Source organism: Myotis brandtii, unplaced genomic scaffold, assembly GCF_000412655.1.
Source record: "Myotis brandtii unplaced genomic scaffold, ASM41265v1 scaffold123, whole genome shotgun sequence".
Classification (NCBI taxonomy): domain Eukaryota; kingdom Metazoa; phylum Chordata; class Mammalia; order Chiroptera; family Vespertilionidae; genus Myotis; species Myotis brandtii.
The window spans coordinates 5,673,229-5,694,345 of NW_005354291.1; the positions used below are offsets into that span (position 1 = coordinate 5,673,229).

At 40.3% G+C, this 21,117-nt stretch overlaps 1 protein-coding gene across 7 annotated transcripts in view; it reads left to right on the plus strand.

The window, feature by feature from the left end:
• The window catches only part of NCOA7 (nuclear receptor coactivator 7), a 134,124-nt gene that overhangs the window by 73,444 nt on the left and 39,563 nt on the right, over positions 1-21,117 (plus strand). For all 7 annotated transcript variants that reach the window (XM_014533768.1, XM_005858961.2, XM_005858962.2 and 4 more), the window contains exons 4-8: positions 9,042-9,121; positions 13,150-13,257; positions 17,227-17,340; positions 18,335-18,460; positions 19,926-20,110. In XM_014533768.1, the coding sequence (XP_014389254.1) occupies positions 9,042-9,121; positions 13,150-13,257; positions 17,227-17,340; positions 18,335-18,460; positions 19,926-20,110 (613 nt within the window). The remainder of the gene's footprint in view (positions 1-9,041; positions 9,122-13,149; positions 13,258-17,226; positions 17,341-18,334; positions 18,461-19,925; positions 20,111-21,117) is intronic.

Genomic DNA, 21,117 nt, shown 5'->3' on the forward strand with positions numbered 1-21,117 from the left:
TTATCTTTAGGGAGGAAAAGGTCAGGAGGCCTAAACCGCCTGACCAGGGATACGAAAGATCCAGGGTTCAAACTGCATGACCAGGGATATGCTAGGGGAGGATAGGTTACCCTGGGGGTGAAGTTCTTGTTTTCCCAGTTTTGCCCCTTGCTAGGCAACCGGGGCTTTCTGCCCTGGTGAGCTTCTGTACCTGACTCATCCATCATCCTTGCTCTGGGGCGGTATAACAATAATATTTTTACTTTTTAAATTAGGTTTATCTGTGCCTCATGTAAGCCTTGGATAACAATTCATTGCTACTTCCTGACACTTTGAAGAATAGAACAATTAAAATACTGATAAAATGTTACAGAAAGATGGCGTCACTAGAATTGCCTTTTATAACAAAACTAGAGGCCTGATGCACGAAATTCGTGCAAGAGTAGACCTTCTTTCCCCCAGCTGCCGGCACTGGCTTCCCTCTGGCACCCGGGACCCAGGCTTCCCTCGAAGCCCCAGCTTTTGTCCGGAAGGTCGTCTGGAAGGACATCCGGTCTAATTAGCATATTACACTTTATTATAGATGGTGCCAATTCTAAAAATTTGTGACCAACTAGCTATAAATCAGAGGTTCCCACCCCACCTCCTTGAGTTCAATTAATGTGCTGAAATAGTTCATAGAACTCAGAGAAACATGTTACTAGGTCACTGGTTTATTAAAAAAAAAAAGAACAGCCAGGTGGAAGTGATGCACAGGGCAAGGTACACAGAGCTTCCATGCCCTCTCCAAGCCGTCACTCTCCCATCTCCAGGTGCTCCCCAGCCTGGAAGCTCTCTGAACCCCAACCTCTTGGTGTTTATGGAGGGTCATGATTGACTAAATCATTGGCCATTGGGGATTGATTCAACCTCTAACTCCTTTCCCCTCCCTGGAAATCAGGAGTTGGGACTTGAAAGTTCAACCCTCTACGCACGGATTGGTTCCATTGGCTACCATCTCTAGGTACTTTCTAAAGGTCACGTCATTAACATGACAAAAGGCAGCTTTACTTTCAACACTTAGGAAATTCCAAAGGTTTTGGGAGCTGTGAGTCAGAAATTGTGGATGAAGACCAAATATGGATTTATTATAAATCACAAAATTGCAACTTCCTATAATTTTCTTTGTTTCACATAGCAAGTTCAGAAAGCCAAAGCTTTGTTATCTTGATAAATTAATTCCCAAACATATAAGCAGGTCAAGCTGTTGCAGGCAACCCAGAGCCCCCAGAAAAGGTGTTATAGGCCAGTCCCCTGAGTTGGAGGGAGAGGGCTGTCCCCTTCCCGGTTCTTGTTTTTCATAGAAATGAATTTAAATGAATAACCCTAATTGCGTTGTGATAAAGCTAATTTATTAAAGCAGTTAAAGCAAGTACATTTATTAAAGAAGCAAGGTAAGCGAATCTCTTCCATCCAGCCAGAGTGCATATGGGTTTTCCCGGTTAGTCCCAAGGAAGTGAGTGTGGTGGGGGTTTGAGGAGTTATATACCCTTCTGTCTATTGGTTTCAGAATTCCTCTGCTGAATATTTTGGTACAGATTAATTTTCAAGGTCCCTTTTACTTTGTTTGTGGCCTTCCTAGAATTCATGAGAAGCACCTGGCAATTTTATCTTGCCAAGCCTTGAGATTGCTGGCTTTCTGTTTAGGGAGTAAAAGAAAATAAAACTGTCCCTTTTTTTGCCCCCCACCCCCACCCCCTTTCTGTTGTCTTTAGCAGCTCCAGGGTGATTTATGCTGTGTATTCTTTGGTTGCATTGAGAATCCTTCTCTCCTCCCCTTTTCCTTTCCCCTCCTTCCTGCATATTTTTTTATTAGTTAGGAGAGGGGTATTAGCCATTTGCTCTCAAGTGTCCTTGGTTGGGGAAGATAAAGGGCTTGCAGTTTACCAGCTGGCTGCAAATTGCCCACACTGTTTGGCCTTGTTTGATCTTCTTATCTCAGTTTCCCTATTCCTCTTGCTCTGAAATTTTCCTGGCTTTTCACTGTCCTATAACAAAGCCACAGACATATAATAGCACTGTTCTTCTATTAAAAAATAATGATCATTCTGGTACTTTAGACCTCTAATCACAGAATACAGGATTAAAATGGACTCATGGAAAGAGAATATCAAGAATCCACTTTACTAGTATATATATATACTAGAGGCCCGGTGCATGGGATTGGTGCACTGGTGGAGGGTGCGTGACCTGCAGGGATAGGCCCGCTGCTCATCACGGTCAGTTGAGCGGCTGTGGACCCGCCCTCTGAGTGGCTGCTCCCACTGCAGCTGCTCATCCCAGTCAACCAAGCAGTGCTTCCACTGTGGGAGTGCACTGACCACCAGGGGGCAGCTTTTGCACTGAGCGTCTGCTCCCTGGTGGTCAGTGCGCACCATAGCGATTGGTCAACCGGTTGTTCTGCCGTTCGGTCACTGGGCTTTTATTATATAGGATATATACATATATATGTATATATACATGTATAGATATATAGACATATCCTATATAATAAAAGGCTAATATGCAAATCGACCTAACAGTGGAATGACCAGTCGTTATGACATGCACTGACCACCAGGGGACAGATGCTCAATGCAGGAGCTGCCCCCAGGTGGTCAGTGCACTCCCACAGGGGGAGTGCCACTTAGCCAGAAGCCGGGCTCACAGCTAGTGAGCACAGCAGTGGTGGTGGGAGCCTCTCCTGCCTCCGCGGCAGCACTAAGGACCCCTTGAGGGGGTGTCCGACTGCCGGCTTCGGCAGTCGGACACCCCCCCCAAGGGGTCCCGTACTGCAAGAGGGTGCAGGCTGGGCTGAGGGACACCCCCCTACCCCCAGTGTACGAATGTCATGCACCAGGCCTCTAGTAGATAGATATAGATGTATATAAATATATTCTCATTGATTTCAGAGAGAAAGGGAGAAAGAGAGATAGAAACATCAGTGATGAGAGAGAATCATTGATCAGCTGCCTCCTGCACGTCCCCCATTGGGGACTGAGCCTGCAACCTGGGCATGTGCCCTGGCTGGGAATAGAACTATGACCTCCTGGTTCATAGATCGACACCCTATGAGCCACACTGGCCAGGCATTAATATATATTTTAATCAAATAGACTCTAAAGACTTGAGGGACTTGGGTATGAAATAAATTGAAATTAATAGGATAGAAATAATTAGGCTTATGCTTCTTGGGGCCATCTAGGAAGTCAGAGTAATGTTTAAGTGAAGTCATTCTATGAAAACCTATGTGGTAACTAGGACAAATCTGGTGAGTCCCCCCAAAATGTACAGGAATGTTGCAGAAGGAATGCAGTTGATAAGGGAGAAGATGACAGATATGGGGGCTTAAATGAAGAGTCTACAATCAGAGGTGTTCTTGGTGAACAGGTCAAAACAATGGGAATGGAAGCAGCAGTCAAACATAATATAAGAAGAATGCTTTCATGAGCTGAAGCTCATACATGAGTTTACAAATCAAAAGAGTTCACATCACAGACTGCATTAAGGGGGAAATTCAGCACTTTGATAAACTGTGGCAAATGTTTACAGGTCATGGATAAGTGGTAAAAAAAAAAAAAAAAAGAAGAAGTCTTACCTGCGAAGGAGCAAAGAAGGAATTTTGAATGAGCTGTGAGACTGGGAGAGAGAGCAGGAAAAGGGAGAAGCAATGTCAGGCCTGAGGAAGAAGAGAAAGATCCTATTTTGGATGAGCATCTCCTGTGGGCTCGTTGCACTGTTTCATTATTTAATTGACTACTCACGGTGATGCACAGTGGGGAAGTAGTAGCCTATTTTACAAATGAAAAAACCTAGAAGCCCAGTGACTCAGGAAGGTGTCACTGTTGGTCAGCAAGCCCCATTCTGGCACCACAGCTCCAGGGGAACCTTGTACATTATGCTTTCCCAGTGTCAACTGGGAGAGAAAAAGAAGGCAAACATTAGATAAAATGTTAGTGTCTGCCCCAGGAACATTGTTGTTTCTTAGGGGAAAAAAGATGACTATGCATGGTGTTTCATTTCCCCTGAGCTATGATTTAAATGATGATAAGGTTGACATTTATCTCTAGGCTTAACTATTTGACCTGGTCATAGATGTTGTTACATTTAAAGCTCTCACTGGTTTTATACTAAAACTAGAGGCCCGGTGCACGGATTCATGCACCAGTGGGGTCCCTTGGCCGGGCCAGTGAGGATGGGCCAAAACCGGCTCTTCGGCATCCCCCAAAGGGTCCTGGATTGCAAGAGGGCGCAGGGGGCCAGTGGGGATGGGCCAAAACCGGCTCTTTGACATCCCCCAAAGGGTCCTGGATTGCAAGAGGGCGCAGGCCAGGCTGAGGGACCCCACCCGTGCACGATCGGGGCTGGGGAGGGACCACAGGAGGGCTCCAGGGCATGTCCACCCAGTCTCTCCAAGTCCCCATTAATCGGCCAGACCCCAGCAGCAAGCTAATCTACCAGTCAGAGAGTCTTCCCCCTGGTGGTCAGTGCATGCCATAGCGACATCGAACAAATGGTCAGACACTTAGCATATTAGGCTTTTATATATATAGATAGGGTTTGGTCTTTTGTTTTTAGTCCTCTTCCAATGCCCTGTATATTCCACACTTGCAGTTGTACATCATGATGTAATGATCCAACCACCAGTACCTGTTAGAAGACCTAGTTTCTATTGTTCAACTACTACTGTACATGCACTTACTATAGGTGTCGTGAACTATAAAATGCCTTCAGGGGCCAGCAATAAATATAAATGAGTCAAGTAGCCTAGATAAAAGGCCATGGGTGGGACTGTAGCAAACTAGGAAGTGTATGTGTGCCCTGGGCAAAAGGGACAGCAGCTATGCTATGCTATTGGCACCATGGTGCTTGCAGAGATGTCATTACCTGATCATCAAATGAACGAGTGGATGAACAGTTAAACATCCCTTTCTCTCTAACATAGTTATAAAAATCACTGACAGGTCTTCTGTGTGAGATGATATGTGTTGGGCCAGCAATATTCTCACCGGTTATATGAGTACCACTCCTTTTCTAAAAGTCAGAGTATCATCTTATGCATCACACAGTCTATAGCAAAGAAAGTTCACACAATCCCACTAAAGTAAAGTAAGAAATACTGTATTTTGACAATAACAAATGTCAGGAAGCAAAATCTTTGCTTTTTTTAAAGATAATGATAAAAAATCAACATGGAACAGTCAGTAGAGAAAAGAAGAGGAAGATGCAGGGTTTGGGGGATGGGAAAGTATTTTATAATTTATCAACCCACCTCAGCACAGTCCACAAAGATACCATCACACGTGGTACATCCAGAACTTGTCCAGAGCTCAGTTGTTCTCACGTTCTTTGAGGATTAAAACTATATATATTTATATATATTGTTTTTAAAAAAAATCTCTTCCAAACAGAATTGTCTCAAAAGCAAATAAAAAGAATATTAAAAAATTTTATTGTAACATTTTATGATTCCAATATTCCAGAAGTTACCCTTAAAATGCTAAATAATACATTGGATATTTTTAAAATATATTTTTATTGATTTCAGAGAGAAAGGGAGAGGGAGAGATAGAAACATCAATGATGAGAGAGAACCATTGATCTGCTGCCTCCTGCATGTCCCCTGCTGGAGATCGAGCCTGCAACCTGGGCATGTGCCCTGATTGGGAATCGAACCGTGACCTCCTGGTTCATAGGCCGATGCTCAACCATTGAGCCACACCGGCTGGGCTAACATTGAATATTTTAATTGCAGAATCAGACCAGTAATTTGAGATGTGTGCCTCACCAATAAAGAAGATGGTATTTCTTTAAGGAAATACAAGTCCAATATTTTCTTCAAAGACATTAATGACTATTTTTTACTATAAAATTTTGTATCCATCTGTGCTGATTTGAGAGTGATCTAGATTTTCCTCCAGATCTTAACAATGTTTACCCAACATGATTTAATAATAATCCTTAAGGTTTCTTGAGCCCTTAGTTCTCACATTGAGGAGTGCCCTACTTGAAAAGAATTGCCTTATGTAATCCTTACAGTATCTCTTTGGGAGTCCAGTAGGCATCCCCATTTTGCACACTGGGAAACTGTTCTTGAAAAAGGAAATTTTCCTGTCCACCGTCACTCAGTGAGCCAGGGGCAGCCCAGGACTCCTCATTTAGTCTGTCTGATGCCAGAGTCTCCCCTCTAACATGAAGCTACATGACATTTATGGGAAACGCCAGCCTTTTCTGACTGGTTTTTTAAGGCATTTTTACTTTACACTACATTTCTTCAGTTCTGTTGTTTAGTTATTTTACCACAGTGTTTTATTTATTTATTTATTTATTTATTTATTTATTTAAAAACTTTGGTTATTTTTTTTAAAATATATTTTATTGATTTTACAGAGAGAAAGGGAGAGAGATAGAGAGTCAGAAACATCGATGAGAGAGAAACATCGATCAGCTGCCTCCTGCACACCTCCTACTGGGGATGTGCCCGCAACCAAGGTACATGTCCTTGACCGGAATCGAACCTGGGACCCTTCAGTCCACAGGCTGACGTTCTATCCACTGAGCCAAACCGGCTACGGCTTACCACAGTGTTTTAATTGCTATGCCTCTATCTTGTGTTTTAACGTCCACACAGTGTTCCTACCCTCATTTCTCTTTTAAAAATAATTGTGGATACTTTTATGTATTTATGTTTCTAGATAAAGCTGGTTACCAGTTTGGCATATTTCCCTTTTCCAAATGTTTTTAATCATTTGGATTTAAATTGCTTTTAATTTAAACATTATTTGAAGAGAAAGTGGAATATTTTTAAAAAATGAAATGTCCTATTTAGGAACATTATATGTACCTCCTTTTATTCAGGCTTCCATTTATATACTTCAGTAAATCTTTAAAATTTTCTTTGTATGTATCTTGCCATTATCTTGCTATATTTATTCCTAGATATTTTCTTTTTGTGTGTGTGTGCATGTCATCCTTGCACAGGGGCCATGCTAATCTTTTCTGTATTGTTTCAACTTTAGTATAGATGTGCTGCCGAAGTGGGCACCCTAGATATTTTCTAGTTTGATAACACCATACCTGGGACTCTTTCAAATACATTTCTATCGTAAGTGTAGAAGATTGTTATATCTAGCCATCTTACTGAACGATGTTATTTCTGTATTTTTTATGATATTGGTTCTTCAGATAGACAGTTCACCTGCTAATAATCAAATTTTCATTTCATTATTTAAAACTTCTTTTTTCTTCTTCTTTTTAAAATATAGCCTTTACTTATTTACTTACTTTTATTATCATTTTTTTAAAATCCTCACCTGAGGATATTTTTACATTGATTTTTAGAGAGAGTGGAAAAGAAAGGGAAAGACAGAGAGAGAAATGTCAATGTGAGAGAAACACATCAATTGATTGCCTCCTGCTGGAGCCCCGACCAGGGCCCTGGCAGGGGAGGAGCCTGCCACCAAGGTACATGCCCTTGACCAGAACCGAACCTGGGACTCTGTTCCGTAGGCTGACGCCAAACCAGCTAGGGCTATTGTAAACTTCTTTATCTGTTGCTTTGACTAGAGATTCTAGAACAAAGTTGACTATAAACCACGATAGTAGGAATTCTTGTATTTATATTGGTTAGTGTTTCACTTTTAATATTTGCTTTTAGTTTCTAAAATAAGGAGTCATCTCAGTTTATACAGGTATGCTTTAGGAGAGTTGAGAGTAGTCCTTCATTTCTAAAGAGACCATTGAGGAACAGGTGGTTACCTGGAGTACATTCTGCAGTGTTGCCTTGCCCTGCTATGACAGTGGGCCTCCAATGAATGGCAGGGATTTCCTCTTCATGCTTGGGGTTTCCAAACTGTCTCCATTATGTTTGTTGTGTTTTTGCTCTCAACTCCACTACAGTTTAAGTACTTATGGTTTAGCCTTGCCTCACATTAGATTAGCTTCTTTGTTGTCGTTTAGTGGAGTGGAAGATATTATGCTCAGAAGCCTTAAGAGCTTTGCTGGCATTGCTCTCAGGCACTTGTCTTCCACAGAAGTAGGAACGAAGGGACAGGAGTGGAGCTTGTGCAGCGCCTGTGGGTATCTCTCCCACCGCACACCCTGCCATCTTTCCTCTGTAAAGCTGGGTGGGCCTTACTAGGGCCTAATTCAGGCTGCAGTTTGGTAATTAACGAGCTACTGCACCCATGGAAGTGACATCATGAAGCCATTCTGTTTTCATTCTTGTGATAAATTGCTTTCTATACACAGCCTTTAGGGTTCCATTACTTTTTTTTTTTTAAGTTTTAGTTTGTTTCTTTTTGGGGGGGGGTGGTAGGTGGCGGGGCAGAGTTCCATTACTTTTATTTCATTTTATTTTTCACTTAAATTTTTATCCATTGCTATATGTCTCTCTGGTTTTCAATATCTGGGTTGATTATGTTAAGATGTATTTAATCATAACATTGAGGTTGATTAAGCTGATAGGTTGGCCACTTCTGATCTATAAAAACAGCAAAATCTATGATTCAACTTAATATATTATTGGACAGATAGGTCTTTCCAAGTTTTCATTATTAGAAATAATATTGCAATAACCATACACTGTTACATACAGCATTTTTCTTCTTTTGAATTTTTCCTTAGGATAAGTTCGTATGGGAAGCAATGTCAAAGAATGGACATTTTTATGGCTATTGTTACACGTTGACAAGTCACTTTCTAAAAGAGCTGTACTTCTAGATCAGTATACATTACCATGACTGTACTAGTTTTACTCTAACTTCACCATTAGACATTATCATTTAAACTATTACTTTAATAACAATAAAACATTAGCTTGTTACTTGTGCCATTTTATTACAGTTAACAATCATTTATTCAAGTGTTCATTGATGAATGGTATGAATTTTTTAGAAGTATGGTCTATCTGCACCCTTAGTCCATTTTATTTTGGTGTCATTTTTTTAAATAGTCAATTTGAAAGTGGTTTTAATATACTATACATTACCCTATCCTCAATTCCCTAGATTAAATTCTTCATTTACATACATTTTATTCCTCAGATGACAATCAAAACAAAACACATGATAAAAAAGAGAAGAAGATGGTGGTTCAGAAGCCCCATGGTACTGTGGAGTACACTGTAAGTATAAACAGGAAGTATGAATGTTTAATACTACTAGATTTGGTTTTTTCCAAATATATTTTTATTTATTTCAGAGAGGAACGGAGAGGGAGGGAGAGATAGAAACATCAATGATGAGAGAGAATCATTGATTGGCTGCCTCCTGCACGCCCTACTGGGGATCAAGCCTGCAACTTGGTCATGTGCCCTTGACCGGAATCAAACCCGGGACCCTTCAGTCCAGTTTAATACTACTAGATTTGTTTTTTCCCAAATATATTTTTATTTATTTCAGAGAGGAACGGAGAGGGAGGGAGAGATAGAAACATCAATGATGAGAGAGAATCATTGATTGGCTGCCTCCTGCACGCCCTACTGGGGATCAAGCCTGCAACTTGGTCATGTGCCCTTGACCGGAATCAAACCCGGGACCCTTCAGTCCGCAGGTCAGCACTCTATCCACTGAGCCAAACCAGCTAGGGCAAACAGTGAAGCTTCTTAAGACCTGTTCTAAGTCATTCTCTTCTCTTCATATTTTTCCCCTGGACAATCTCATGTAAACCTGTGACTTGAATTACCTGTGATATGCCAGTGACAGCCAGTTTTAGGACTCCTTTCCAGACATGCTTTCTGAGTTCTAGAACCATAGCTTCAGTTGACTTCTCAACATACCTACTTAGACCTTCATGCTGGGTCTTTTTTTAAAGCAGCAGTGGCTCCATTATCCATACCTTTCTACAAGCCAGAACCTTATTCTTGACATTTTCCCATTGCTCTCCATGTTTATTCTTGCTTTTTGTAATCACCCAGCAAGTCTAGGCCAGATCTCTCTTCATTTTATTCTCTCATAGAATCATGTTCATCTACATAGTTTATCTCAGTTTAACATTATTGGTTCACAAGTGTGATTATCATTTTAATGTCTATCCTGTGCCTTAATTCATATATCCACTAGACCAGGGGTCCTCAAACTTTTTAAACAGGGGGCCAGTTCACTGTCCCTCAGACCGTTGGAGGGCCAGACTGTAGTTTAAAAAAAAACTATGAACAAATTCCTATGCACACTGCACATATCTTATTTTGAAGTAAAAAAAACAAAACGGGAACAAATACAATATTTGTATTTGCATGTGGCCTGCGGGCTGTAGTTTGAGGACCCCTGCACTAGAACTAGGGGATAGACATGAGACCCCTTTTTGGCCACCATTGTACTGCTGCTGCTTGCAGGATGCAGACTCCGTACTGCGGAGTCAGTAGCTGAATAGCGCTGTGCATGTGCTCATTACTGCGCCTCCACGTTATGTGGCGTATACTCATCGCTCTCCCTGCACCATGAGCTCCTGGAAGCCAGAAGCTGTTTCTGTTTATCGTAGGCCTGGCATAATGTGGGCCACTGAATTATAGATCTGTCTTAATTCACATGGAAGTAGCGTTGTTGAGGAGTGTGCTGACTTCTAAGAAGAAATTAAGTGCTATTGCCATTGCCTGGTTGTATTTCCATCATGTTTACTTAGTTTCCACCAATTATTTGTATGCATGCCAGGCTCGATATAAGGCAAGCAGCAGGACCAGACCCCTCCCTGGTGGTTCTTTGGGAGTGGTGCATCTTCTCCAAGCTTCCACAGAGTCACTGAGAAGAGCCCTGGCACAGGCGTTTCTTGCTCAGTGCTCTGTGAACATCTCTAAACATCTTTCTGTGGTTTACAGGCTTAGTCCTTTCCAGGAAGGATTTGGGGTGATTATATAGCTCACATTACCACTGTGTTTACCATATGTCATTGATGCCACAACACCTAGCACAGTGCTCAAGGGGTGCTGGAGTATTTGTCATTAATAACAATTGTCTAAAGCCGTCTGTGCATCCACAGGCCCCTCCAAAACAATGATAAATGTTGTTTGCTAGGAGATGCTTCACATAGCATCACTGAACAATGCAGCGAGAGTCCAGATAAACTCCGAATTAATTCATATCAACAGGCGGTCAAATTAGTAATGCAGAAATGCCTACCTGTTTGGTTTATGTTATGGATATTAGTTTTACTTGACAAGTTATTTTGTGTACTTTATTGGAAATAAAAAGCCATTCATAACTTTGTATTTAGAGAACCATGCTAGTTCTTACTAGATTGCTTGTATTGCTCTCAAGCTGTAGATATTCAAGCATTCTGGTAAGTTTCAAATATTTAATGATAATCAGAATCCCTCTGAGGATCTGTGACTTGGTTCTCTATGTATGTTTTATCGTACGTTAACAATCTTTAACTCTAGATTGTTAAAGTCTCTCCTTTCCTTAACTCCCTATACACAGTATCTTCTACAAGTTTTTTCATAAAAATATGAAGTGCTGTCAAGCAGAAATTATGATTATCTCTATTTGGTGGATGAAGAACCTAAGACCCAGAGAGGTTAAGCAAATGACCCAAGGTCACACAGCTAGCACGTGGAAGATCTGGAATTCAGGGCCACCAGATTGGGCTGTTGTCTGCATCCTCAGACTGTGTCTTGTATTGACTCCAAATTCTTAAAATCCCTGGATTTACATGTACAGGGGTGGGCAAAAGTAGTTTTCCAGTTGTAAGACAAATAATACAATTAATAAATAATAATACAAAAATTCTGTTTCACATACTCACAACTATAAACTGTTTTCGCCTACCCTGAATTATATAAATATCTAATATTGGAAAAATATCTATATTTAAACTTTTTTTTCATTTTTAGTACAGGTAATTTTGCTCAGGGTAGATATTAGAGCATATATTGTTAAGTTTTCAATGATTTAAAAACATGCATTTATATCCTAACTTTTTCTAGGAATGCTTTCAAGTAATTTCAGTGTCACCTGTAACTATGAATTTGATTAGCCTGAGATAGTTTATCTGGTTGGTGGGGTTTTGATGGAGGCAGTGGTGAGTTTAATTCTTTGCATCCGTTCACAGTTTCCTGCAGCCATATCAAATCTCCACCCAACGCAAGGCTCATCTGGTGGAGACAGCTCTGTGCACAGTGCTGTAGGTGGGATCGTCTCCGTGATGGTCCCCAGTGTGACCTCCCACTAACTAGGTCCATCCCATGGTCCTGGAAGGGATACTGAACTGACCAGAGAGGCAGCGACTTCCTTTTCTTGGGCAGGGCTTTTATTTACTGTGAAGTTTCACATCTTATCACTGCCCTCTTTATTCCTGTTCTCTCTGTGTTATAGAGAAAAGAACACCATCTATCACAGTTTATAGATTTAAGACTAACACTAATTGGTCATTTTTAATGACAGTGAACAATTATTGTTAGCTAATTTAGATTTCTTTCAGCTTTTGACTGTATTCATGCGTCAGATGTCTGAGTAGTACCTTTTACGTGTCAGGCACTGTGGGGGGAAATGGCCATTAACAGGCCACCATGCAGGAGCCTATAGTACAGTGAAGAGCCAGGCACGTGGTCAGAAAACAGAGAAAGTAAGTAGTCCCATTTCCCCGATGGGTGGTACTGTGTGCACGTTTTACTTCTTTTCTTCTTCCAGTTTGGTATTGTACCTCATGGACCTCTGCTCCATACACCGAAGTTGTGCCAAAGTAAGTTTAGATATCTCTTAGTGAACAGTGCAATTGAAGATAAAGGAGCCCAGGAATGAGTAACATATAAAACATTCTTCCTTCAGACTGAAGGGTTGTGGGTTTGATTCTGGTCAAGGGCACACACCTCAGCTGTAGGTTCAATCCCCAGCCCCAGTGAGGGCACATGTGGAGGCAACCAACCAATGTGTCTCTTTCACATCGATGTTTCTCTCTCTGTGTCTCTCCCCTTCCCTTCCACTCTCTCTAAAATTCAATGGAAAAAATACCCTTGGGTGAGGATTAACAAAAATAAATAAATAAATAAATAAATAAATAAACGAATTGAGAATGTATTCATTCTTTTTCATAATATGTCTAGATGTATTTATTAATTTTTATTCATTCTTATCACCAATAGATTATTGTCTATCAAAAGGAAGTTTTTTTGTTCCGTTTTGCTGTATATATTGAATCTTGTCTGTTGGATTATTCTAGGCTGGAAGCCAGGACACCCTGAACTCCATAGCACTGAAATTTAACATCACTCCCAATAAACTAGTGGAAATGAATAAACTTTTCACACATACTATTGTTCCAGGCCAGGTAATGATTTTCTTGTTGCATATTACTTTCAAAATTTTACATTTATCTGTTATTGCCATTTTTAACGCCTCACTGCTAGTGTCATAGGGTTATCATCAATGATCATGTGCATTGGGTTGAGTCTTTCCTTTAGGTCTGAGAATTCTGAAAGCAGTACTTAGGAACTGTTCAGAGACGAATGCTTTGCAAATAATTAACACAGTATCCTTAACTATTACTAGTTTATGTTATAGATTTTTCCCCCCTAGGGCATCAAAAAAAGTTTTTCCTATAGACTATCACTCAGATATTCTTAGAATGTTTAATTTAGAATTGCAAGTTTTAGTTTAGTCCACTCCTGGGATATATTATGGCCATCATTTTATTTTAAATTAGACATAATTTTTTGTCATTTTTGTTTTGATTTAATACCCTTTTGACAAACATAGTCAATTTAGGCAACGGCAGAGACATTCATTCAGCAGGACCATCAAGAAAAGGCACAGAGAACACTAACCCTAACTCTAGCCCTAGCCCTATCACTAACCCTAGCCCAAACCCAACCCTAATCCCCAGCCTTACCCTAACACTAACCCTCACCCTCAACCTCAAAAAATTATTAAAAAAGAAAAAAGAAAAGGCACAGAGACTTTTTTCAGAATGTTAGTACTCTCTTTGTTAAACTGCATGAAACTGACAAGTTGTACAATTGTGCCATTCTTGATTAATCCAGAAAAATTTTAAAAATATCTTCTATGTGATAAGATATTCTTGTATTTCTGTTTGAAAACTCTATTTAGACGATCAATGTAATTGACCCAGTCATTGCGGAATCGAGCTGAGGCCAGGTTTTCAGTCCCATCATGGACCTGCTTGGTTGCCATGAGCACATTCTGGTTTCATTTCTGACTTACTAGAGCATCTTCCTGCATCTCTACGTTATAGTGACATTTCATTCTTTCAGGACAGATGCTGCGGCTTTAAGTAGAACTTCATTCAGGCGATGGCGATACTGTTATTTGCATTTTTCGCAAGGGAAGCACATGAAGCCAACAGGCCATCATTGGCCAATTTGTACTGTTGTGCTTTTGGTATTTATGTCTTTGTCAAAAGGGAAATTAGGATACTGCCAGTACCAGCTAGTTGAGGGGAAATATGCATTAGAACTTTTTAAAAATTAATAAATTTTCACCTCTAGGAAAATTAATGGGGTATTGCTGCATAATGTGTGCATTATTGTAGTTTATAAGAATGACTAAAAATATATATATTTCTCATATATATGGGGGGTGGGGGTGCAAAAGTAGATTTGCAGTTGTGAGTTTACTTTGTTTTGAGGTGACTTTTGGAAGCACCTAGGGATGGCAGCTGGTTGCCAGGAGACAATCATGTTATTAGAGGTTTGAAACTTTCAATTGATTGTTCCCCCAATAACCCCACCCCTACCTCCAGGGAGAGGAGAGGTGCTGGCCATTGAATCAATCACCAGTGGCCAGTGATCTGGTCAATCATGAATGGCTGTGTAATGAAGCCTCCATAACAACCTAAGATGACTGGCTTAGGAGAGCTTCCAGGTTGATGAACATGTGGAGATTTGGGGAGACTGGTGAGCCTGTAGAGGGCATGGAAGCCCTCTGCCCTTCCCCCATACCTTGCCCTATGCATCTCTTCCATGTGGCTGTTCCCAAGTTACAACTTCCATGAGTTGTCTCCTTAAACTAGTGACCTAGTATGTTAACATGTTTCTGTGAGTTCTGTGAGCTGTTTGGCAGATGAATCTAACCCAGGGAGGGGTTGTAGGAACCTCTGATTTATAGCCAGTTGCTCAGAAGTATAGATGACAACCTGGAGGGACTCATTGGAACCTCCAGTTGGCCAGAAGCATGCGGCTGGTATCTGAAGTGTGTGTGTGAGGAGGGGGTGCAGTCTTGTAGGGCTGAACCCGTAACCTGTGGAATCTGATGCTATTTCCGGGTAGATGGTGTCAGAATTGAGTTGAATTCTTGGAACTCTGATGGTGTCTGAAAATTATTGGGCGGGGACCCCTGCCCTCCACATTGGAATTGGGTCCAGGAACCCTTTTCCTTGTATAACTGACCCATAGGAGAGACCCTCAGGGCACATATTTACTAATTCAAGGCTAGAATTTACTAGAGCACAGTAAAACACTCAGGCTGATTCACTGTTCTTTTACTCTGTCCATAAACAGATAGTTTATTGGTACTTGATTAAGGTCCAGTAGGCAACAAGAGGTGTAAGGACTGTTGAAATATGCCTACTGTAAGGATGACAATACCAGGAATAGGCACTCTAGTTTGTTCTTTTTTGCCTTGGAGTAGCTATTTGACTTGGGCAAGTCACTTTCTTCTTTGGACTTCAGTTTTCTAGTCTCTGAAGTTAGGGGTTGGGCTGCATTGTCTTAGGTGTCCTCCAGCCGTTGTTGTGCTGCCCAGCACTCATCTAACTAAACAGTTAGGTGCGGTTAGTTGCCCCAGGACTTGGCTGTCCTCTTGATTTTTCCAGCAAAGATAAGGAATTGAGAAGAGTAGCATTGATTGAGGGGCTTTCAAAAACTGTAGATGATATTTTGCTTTCAAAGACTTCTACGTAGACCAGTGATGGCGAACCTTTTGAGCTCGGCGTGTCAGCATTTTGAAAAACCCTAACTTAACTCTGGTGCCGCGTCACATATAGAAATTTTTTGATATTTGCAGCCATAGTAAAACAAAGATTTATATTTTTGATATTTATTTTATATATTTAAATGCCATTTAACAAAGAAAAATCAACCAAAAAAATGAGTTCGCCTGTCACCTCTGACACGCATGTCATAGGTTTGCTATCACTGACGTAGACTGTCTTGGAGCTCGGAGGGGTAGGCATCCCTCTCATCTCAGTACATCTGATTAATCAAAACTGGTTTTATCTGCTCTGGTTTCAGAAAATTTGAGACTCACCTGTCTAGAGACTCAGTTGATGGTCACCTTGAGGTAGGAAAGAGAACCGGTATGGCTGGGTGAGTGACCCACCACACGTCAGAGGTGATTTTCAGAGGAGGTTACGTGGGAGCTTATTGAACTAAAACTTTACTCTAGACTTTCTGATGTTTCACAGCCAGTTTTATGGCTTACCTGTCTATTTTGGAGCCCAGATTTTTAGTAGTAATTTCTCCTTATTTTTCCTTGATGTCGATTTTCCCACCTTTATCTTAATGTGTCTTTTGTTGTTGCCTTGTTTTATTTTTTCTGGATTGAAGAGAGCTTTAAATAACTAAAGTTAAAACAGAGATATGCCTGGAGGGTTGGGAGAGAGTGAATAACAGTTTTGAACAGCTGTTATATTATTAGCCCTGAATTGTGTTTTATAACATTAGAGACCATAATATTAAGATTGTATTTAATATATACCAAAAGGTGCCGTGTCTCATTAAAAGAGTGTTGAATGACAAGATCATAATAACATTTCGGAACCAGATTTTTATTTTTGTTTCTAGGTAATCGAGACAGTGATGGAAGGGAAAGTATTGAGATTATCGATAATACGGTGTATAGTTTATCATATAAGGACCTCACTACATTATCACTCAGGGCCTGCTTGGAGTTAGCAAACCTGGATTTGTTTTCACCTCTTCCTAACACAGGTGTTATGTTTAGAAGCATACCGTGTACTGCTATGTACTGTGCTCTCCAGGCTTCATTGGACCCACCTGCTTCACATGGCTTGTGCAGAATACTCACCTTGCTCTCCACTTTATGAGCCTCTGTAGTCTGTAGGTGTGTTCGGTACCCTTTGCACTGCACACGTTCATATTGCTGCATACTGTTTCACGGATTAGTCTGAAGACCTCAAGTTGCTTATGAGTTCGGTGAAAGCCAGCTAGGTCTTAGTCGTGTACTTCACATGATACTGTGCGCAGAGTAACTGCTCTAAACATTGCCTAGGGTTTGCCTGATTCTCGGTACTCACCTTGGTTTTCTTTTCTATTCTCAGGTTCTTTTTGTGCCAGATGCCAACTTTCCCACTAGTTCCTTAAAGTTATCATCGTCCAGTCCTGGTGCTACTGTCTCTCCTTCATCATCAGATGCAGAATATGACAAACTGCCTGTATGTATGTCATTCATGTACGGAAGTGCATATTTGTGTGTGAACTTATAAATATAGACTATACAGGGTGTCCCCAAAAATGTAAACACACTTTGTATGATTATAAAGTTAGTGTTTATTAACATACAGTTCATTTTCAAAATTAAAAGAATCTGCAGCAATGAATACTTTATTTTGTCAATGTTTGGTCCAGGCACTGCTGATAACACAAAGCAACAGAATTACAAATATCAAGAATCATTTCGTTCGGTATTTGTGCACCTTCAATTTATTGACTGTTGCTGGTTTTGTACCATAAACTTTAATTTTTATGTGTCTCTATAAAAAAAAAAGTCTAGTGGCACTTTAGGATAAATTTTCTTTGTTCAAAGATTAGACTGGCTTCAGCCATTATTTCAAATCAGTTAAACATGAAAAGGAGTGAAAATGGAGTTAGCAGCCATTAAAATGTGTATACAGTTTTGGGGGACACCTTACATGTTCCATGTTCTTTTTCTCAAGACTTCAACTTAAATTTTCCCCAGAGGAGCGGAGTTAAGTGTAACTTGTTGTTAATTGAGAGAATGCATTTTATCCAGAAGAAGCCTGTTCACATTTAAAGTCTCAAAGGCAAAACACATGCCTTGTTTACATAGGTATGAAGTTAAACTCTCACCAAAACCAGTAGTTTATTTGCACTCCTTTTATTCCTTTTTCTAAAGAAATTGAACCATGAGTCAACTGTGAATTCTTTTATTTAGGTTATTTTCTAAGATATTGGATGAGCCATTTTTTATGGGTTCATAGATATGTACTTTTTACAAATTTTCCGTTTGATTTACATACTTGTTATATATATGTAATATTTTTGAATGACCAAAGACATTTGTCCTATATATGTTTAAGTTAAATAGAAGCAGGTTATTTACAGGGAACTTGTGTGGCTTGATTTATATAAGTCATCTGTTTTGAGAAATTGCTTCTATTTGATGTTGGAAATTTTTGCTTTGTAAAGGATGCTGACTTAGCAAGAAAGGCCATAAAACCCATTGAAAGAGTCTTGTCCTCTACTTCTGAAGAAGACGAGCCTGGCGTGGTAAAGTTTTTAAAAATGAATTGTCGATACTTCACCGATGGAAAGGTATGTGGCAGTGCAGTTTCCTTTTCTTGGAATCTATGGGAAACAAAGCTAGCTTTTAAATTACTGAAGGCAGGCTACCTTAAACGGTCTCACCCCCGATCTCACCCCGTTTCAGCATAAGATTTCACACATGCCCATTAGTTTTCCCCAGTTGAATGCCTGGCATTTTACTTATTGAGGGAAATGTGATCAGTGCTTCTAAGTGACCCTGGATTCAGCATTTTGTTTTCAGTTCTTGGCCTATGAATTGTTAGGGAGACAGTGTAGTATACGTTTAACAGCAAATGATGGAGTCAGACCCATTGAATTTAAATTCCAACTCTGCCACCCATTAGCTGTGAGACCATGGGCACGGTGTTTAAATTTCCCGAGCTTCCATTTTCCTCATCTATAAAATAGGAACAGTAATAAAATTTAATTAGTGGGGTATTGCAATTAAAAGGGAAAATTCATGTGAAGACCTTAATACCTAACCTGGAAAATGGTGAGTTCTCTGCCCTTCTGCTGGAGACGCTGGCATTAAAATGTCTGCTGTCCTGTGTTTAGTTTTTTGGTTGTTGGGTTTTTTTTTTTTACAAAAAGAAAATCCAACTTTCTTCCTCTGAAGAAACGGTTATGTTGATAAAATGGAATTCCTATCCTCATAGTAGAGACGTTATGGCAGGTTCCAAACAACAGGAAAATGGGTATTGATACAGACTTGTAACCTTTTCAGTCAAGAAGAGGTAATGCTTGAGATGCACAACATTTTGCAAAGATTATTACTGAAGTCATTAAGGGCACAAAATAAATTATTTACCTAAAGGGATTCATCTGTATCCTCCTGTCTTTGGTGGATAATATCCCTGTGGCCATCCAGGTCTATATTATAAACTGACCAAGCTTCAGACAAAAAACTATTGGTTTTTGCTTTGAATTTCCATAGTTCAGCTATATGCACCTTCTGCAAAAATGTTATATTCCTGTTTGTGTCAAATTTTCCTGGACGTAGGCTTTCTAAACATTTTAGAGAGAAATACTAGGACCGTTCTTTGGCACTGTGAGTCGGAGACAGCTGCTCCCTTAGCACAGTACCATACACTTGTTGGACACATGACGAATACATGCTGAGTGAATTGTAAAGCACCCGGTTCTCCATCGGGAATGCATCTGGGACAGCCCCTCTCATTTTACAGACAGGAATTGGGGAACCTGAGACTTACGTGTGTAACCCAAGATCCCAGCACAATTATACTACTGTAGCAGCTGCACCAGAACCAGGCTTGGTTGATTGCCACAGATTTTCTCTGCCTCACCCCACAGTACCCAACACTGCATTTCTCCAGCCCTCTTAAAGGGGACAGGATTGTCATGTAGGAGTCTGTGGTTCACCAAAGTCAACCGAATGACAGCATGAGTTCATTAAAGCTCTGTGACGGTTGTATTTCTGCCTGTAGTGATTCTGTCCTGTTCATTTGTCCTGCAGGGTGTGGTCGGAGGTGTCATGATTGTCACTCCTAACAACATCATGTTTGATCCTCACAAGTCCGACCCCCTGGTCATTGAAAATGGGTGTGAGGAGTATGGCCTCATTTGCCCCATGGAAGAGGTGGTTTCCATTGCCCTCTACAATGACATTTCCCACATGAAGATCAAAGATGCCTTGCCATCGTAAGAGACATTTCTTGTTTATCAGGAAAAAAAGGGGGGGCAGGGGTTCTTGGGAGAATTAAATGCAATTAAAAGGTGAGAGCATTGGCAGGAGCAAGAGATTGTGTGGAGGTGAATTTGAAGGTGGATATTTGTGCACTAATAATAGAAAGGGAAAGTACATCTTTACAGAAAGATTTCTCTCCTTGTGAGATTGTGTTTGATGATCCAGGATACAGGGCTAATGCCATAGCTGGGAAGAGAGAAGAGTTAAGAATTGACTGCCAATATGCTGAAATTATTTCCACGTTGTACACTATATAAAGACATTTCAGTCTAATGAACAATGAGCAAAATAGGTTATATGAGTGGAATCCGTGTGAAATGAACTTAGTATTATTGGCTCAGAATTCCATCACTTGTTTAAATGTTTAAAATAGCTTAAAATTTTATTATTACTAAAAATTGCATGGTAAAACAACTATAAATTAGCTGCAGTGTTCAAATAATTTTTAAGTGTGTGTGTGTAAAATCTCTCCATCCTCACCTTTAGGGCTTTGTATTTTTTGTGTAGGACATTTTGCAATTCCAGCTGCCACAGAAAATAGGAAGGGAACAACTGAAAGGATTATTGATCATCATTAGGTTCCTGGCTGAGTCTAGAAAACATTAATCAAAAGCAGATTTGGTTGACACAGCTATGTACTTTGCCCCAGCAGTGCTTGGCAGCTGCAGTGCAAAACAAACAAACAAACAAACAAAACCCCACATGACTAAATTAATCTCAGCTTGGAATAGGTAGAAGAACAAGAAGGGAGGGGTAGGCAATAAAGGTAGTACAGGAGGCTGATTAGAGTGCAGTCAAACGTATTCTTTCTGGGGGTCAAGCTAGGTAAATAAGGAAGCGATGAGAAAGGGGTTTGGATGATAATGGAAGAAAGTTTTGCTTATACACCAAGAACGTGAAGAGGTGGGTTTCTTTGTTGCAGGACTTCTTGTAGCCTTTAATATGAAAAATTAAATTTTGG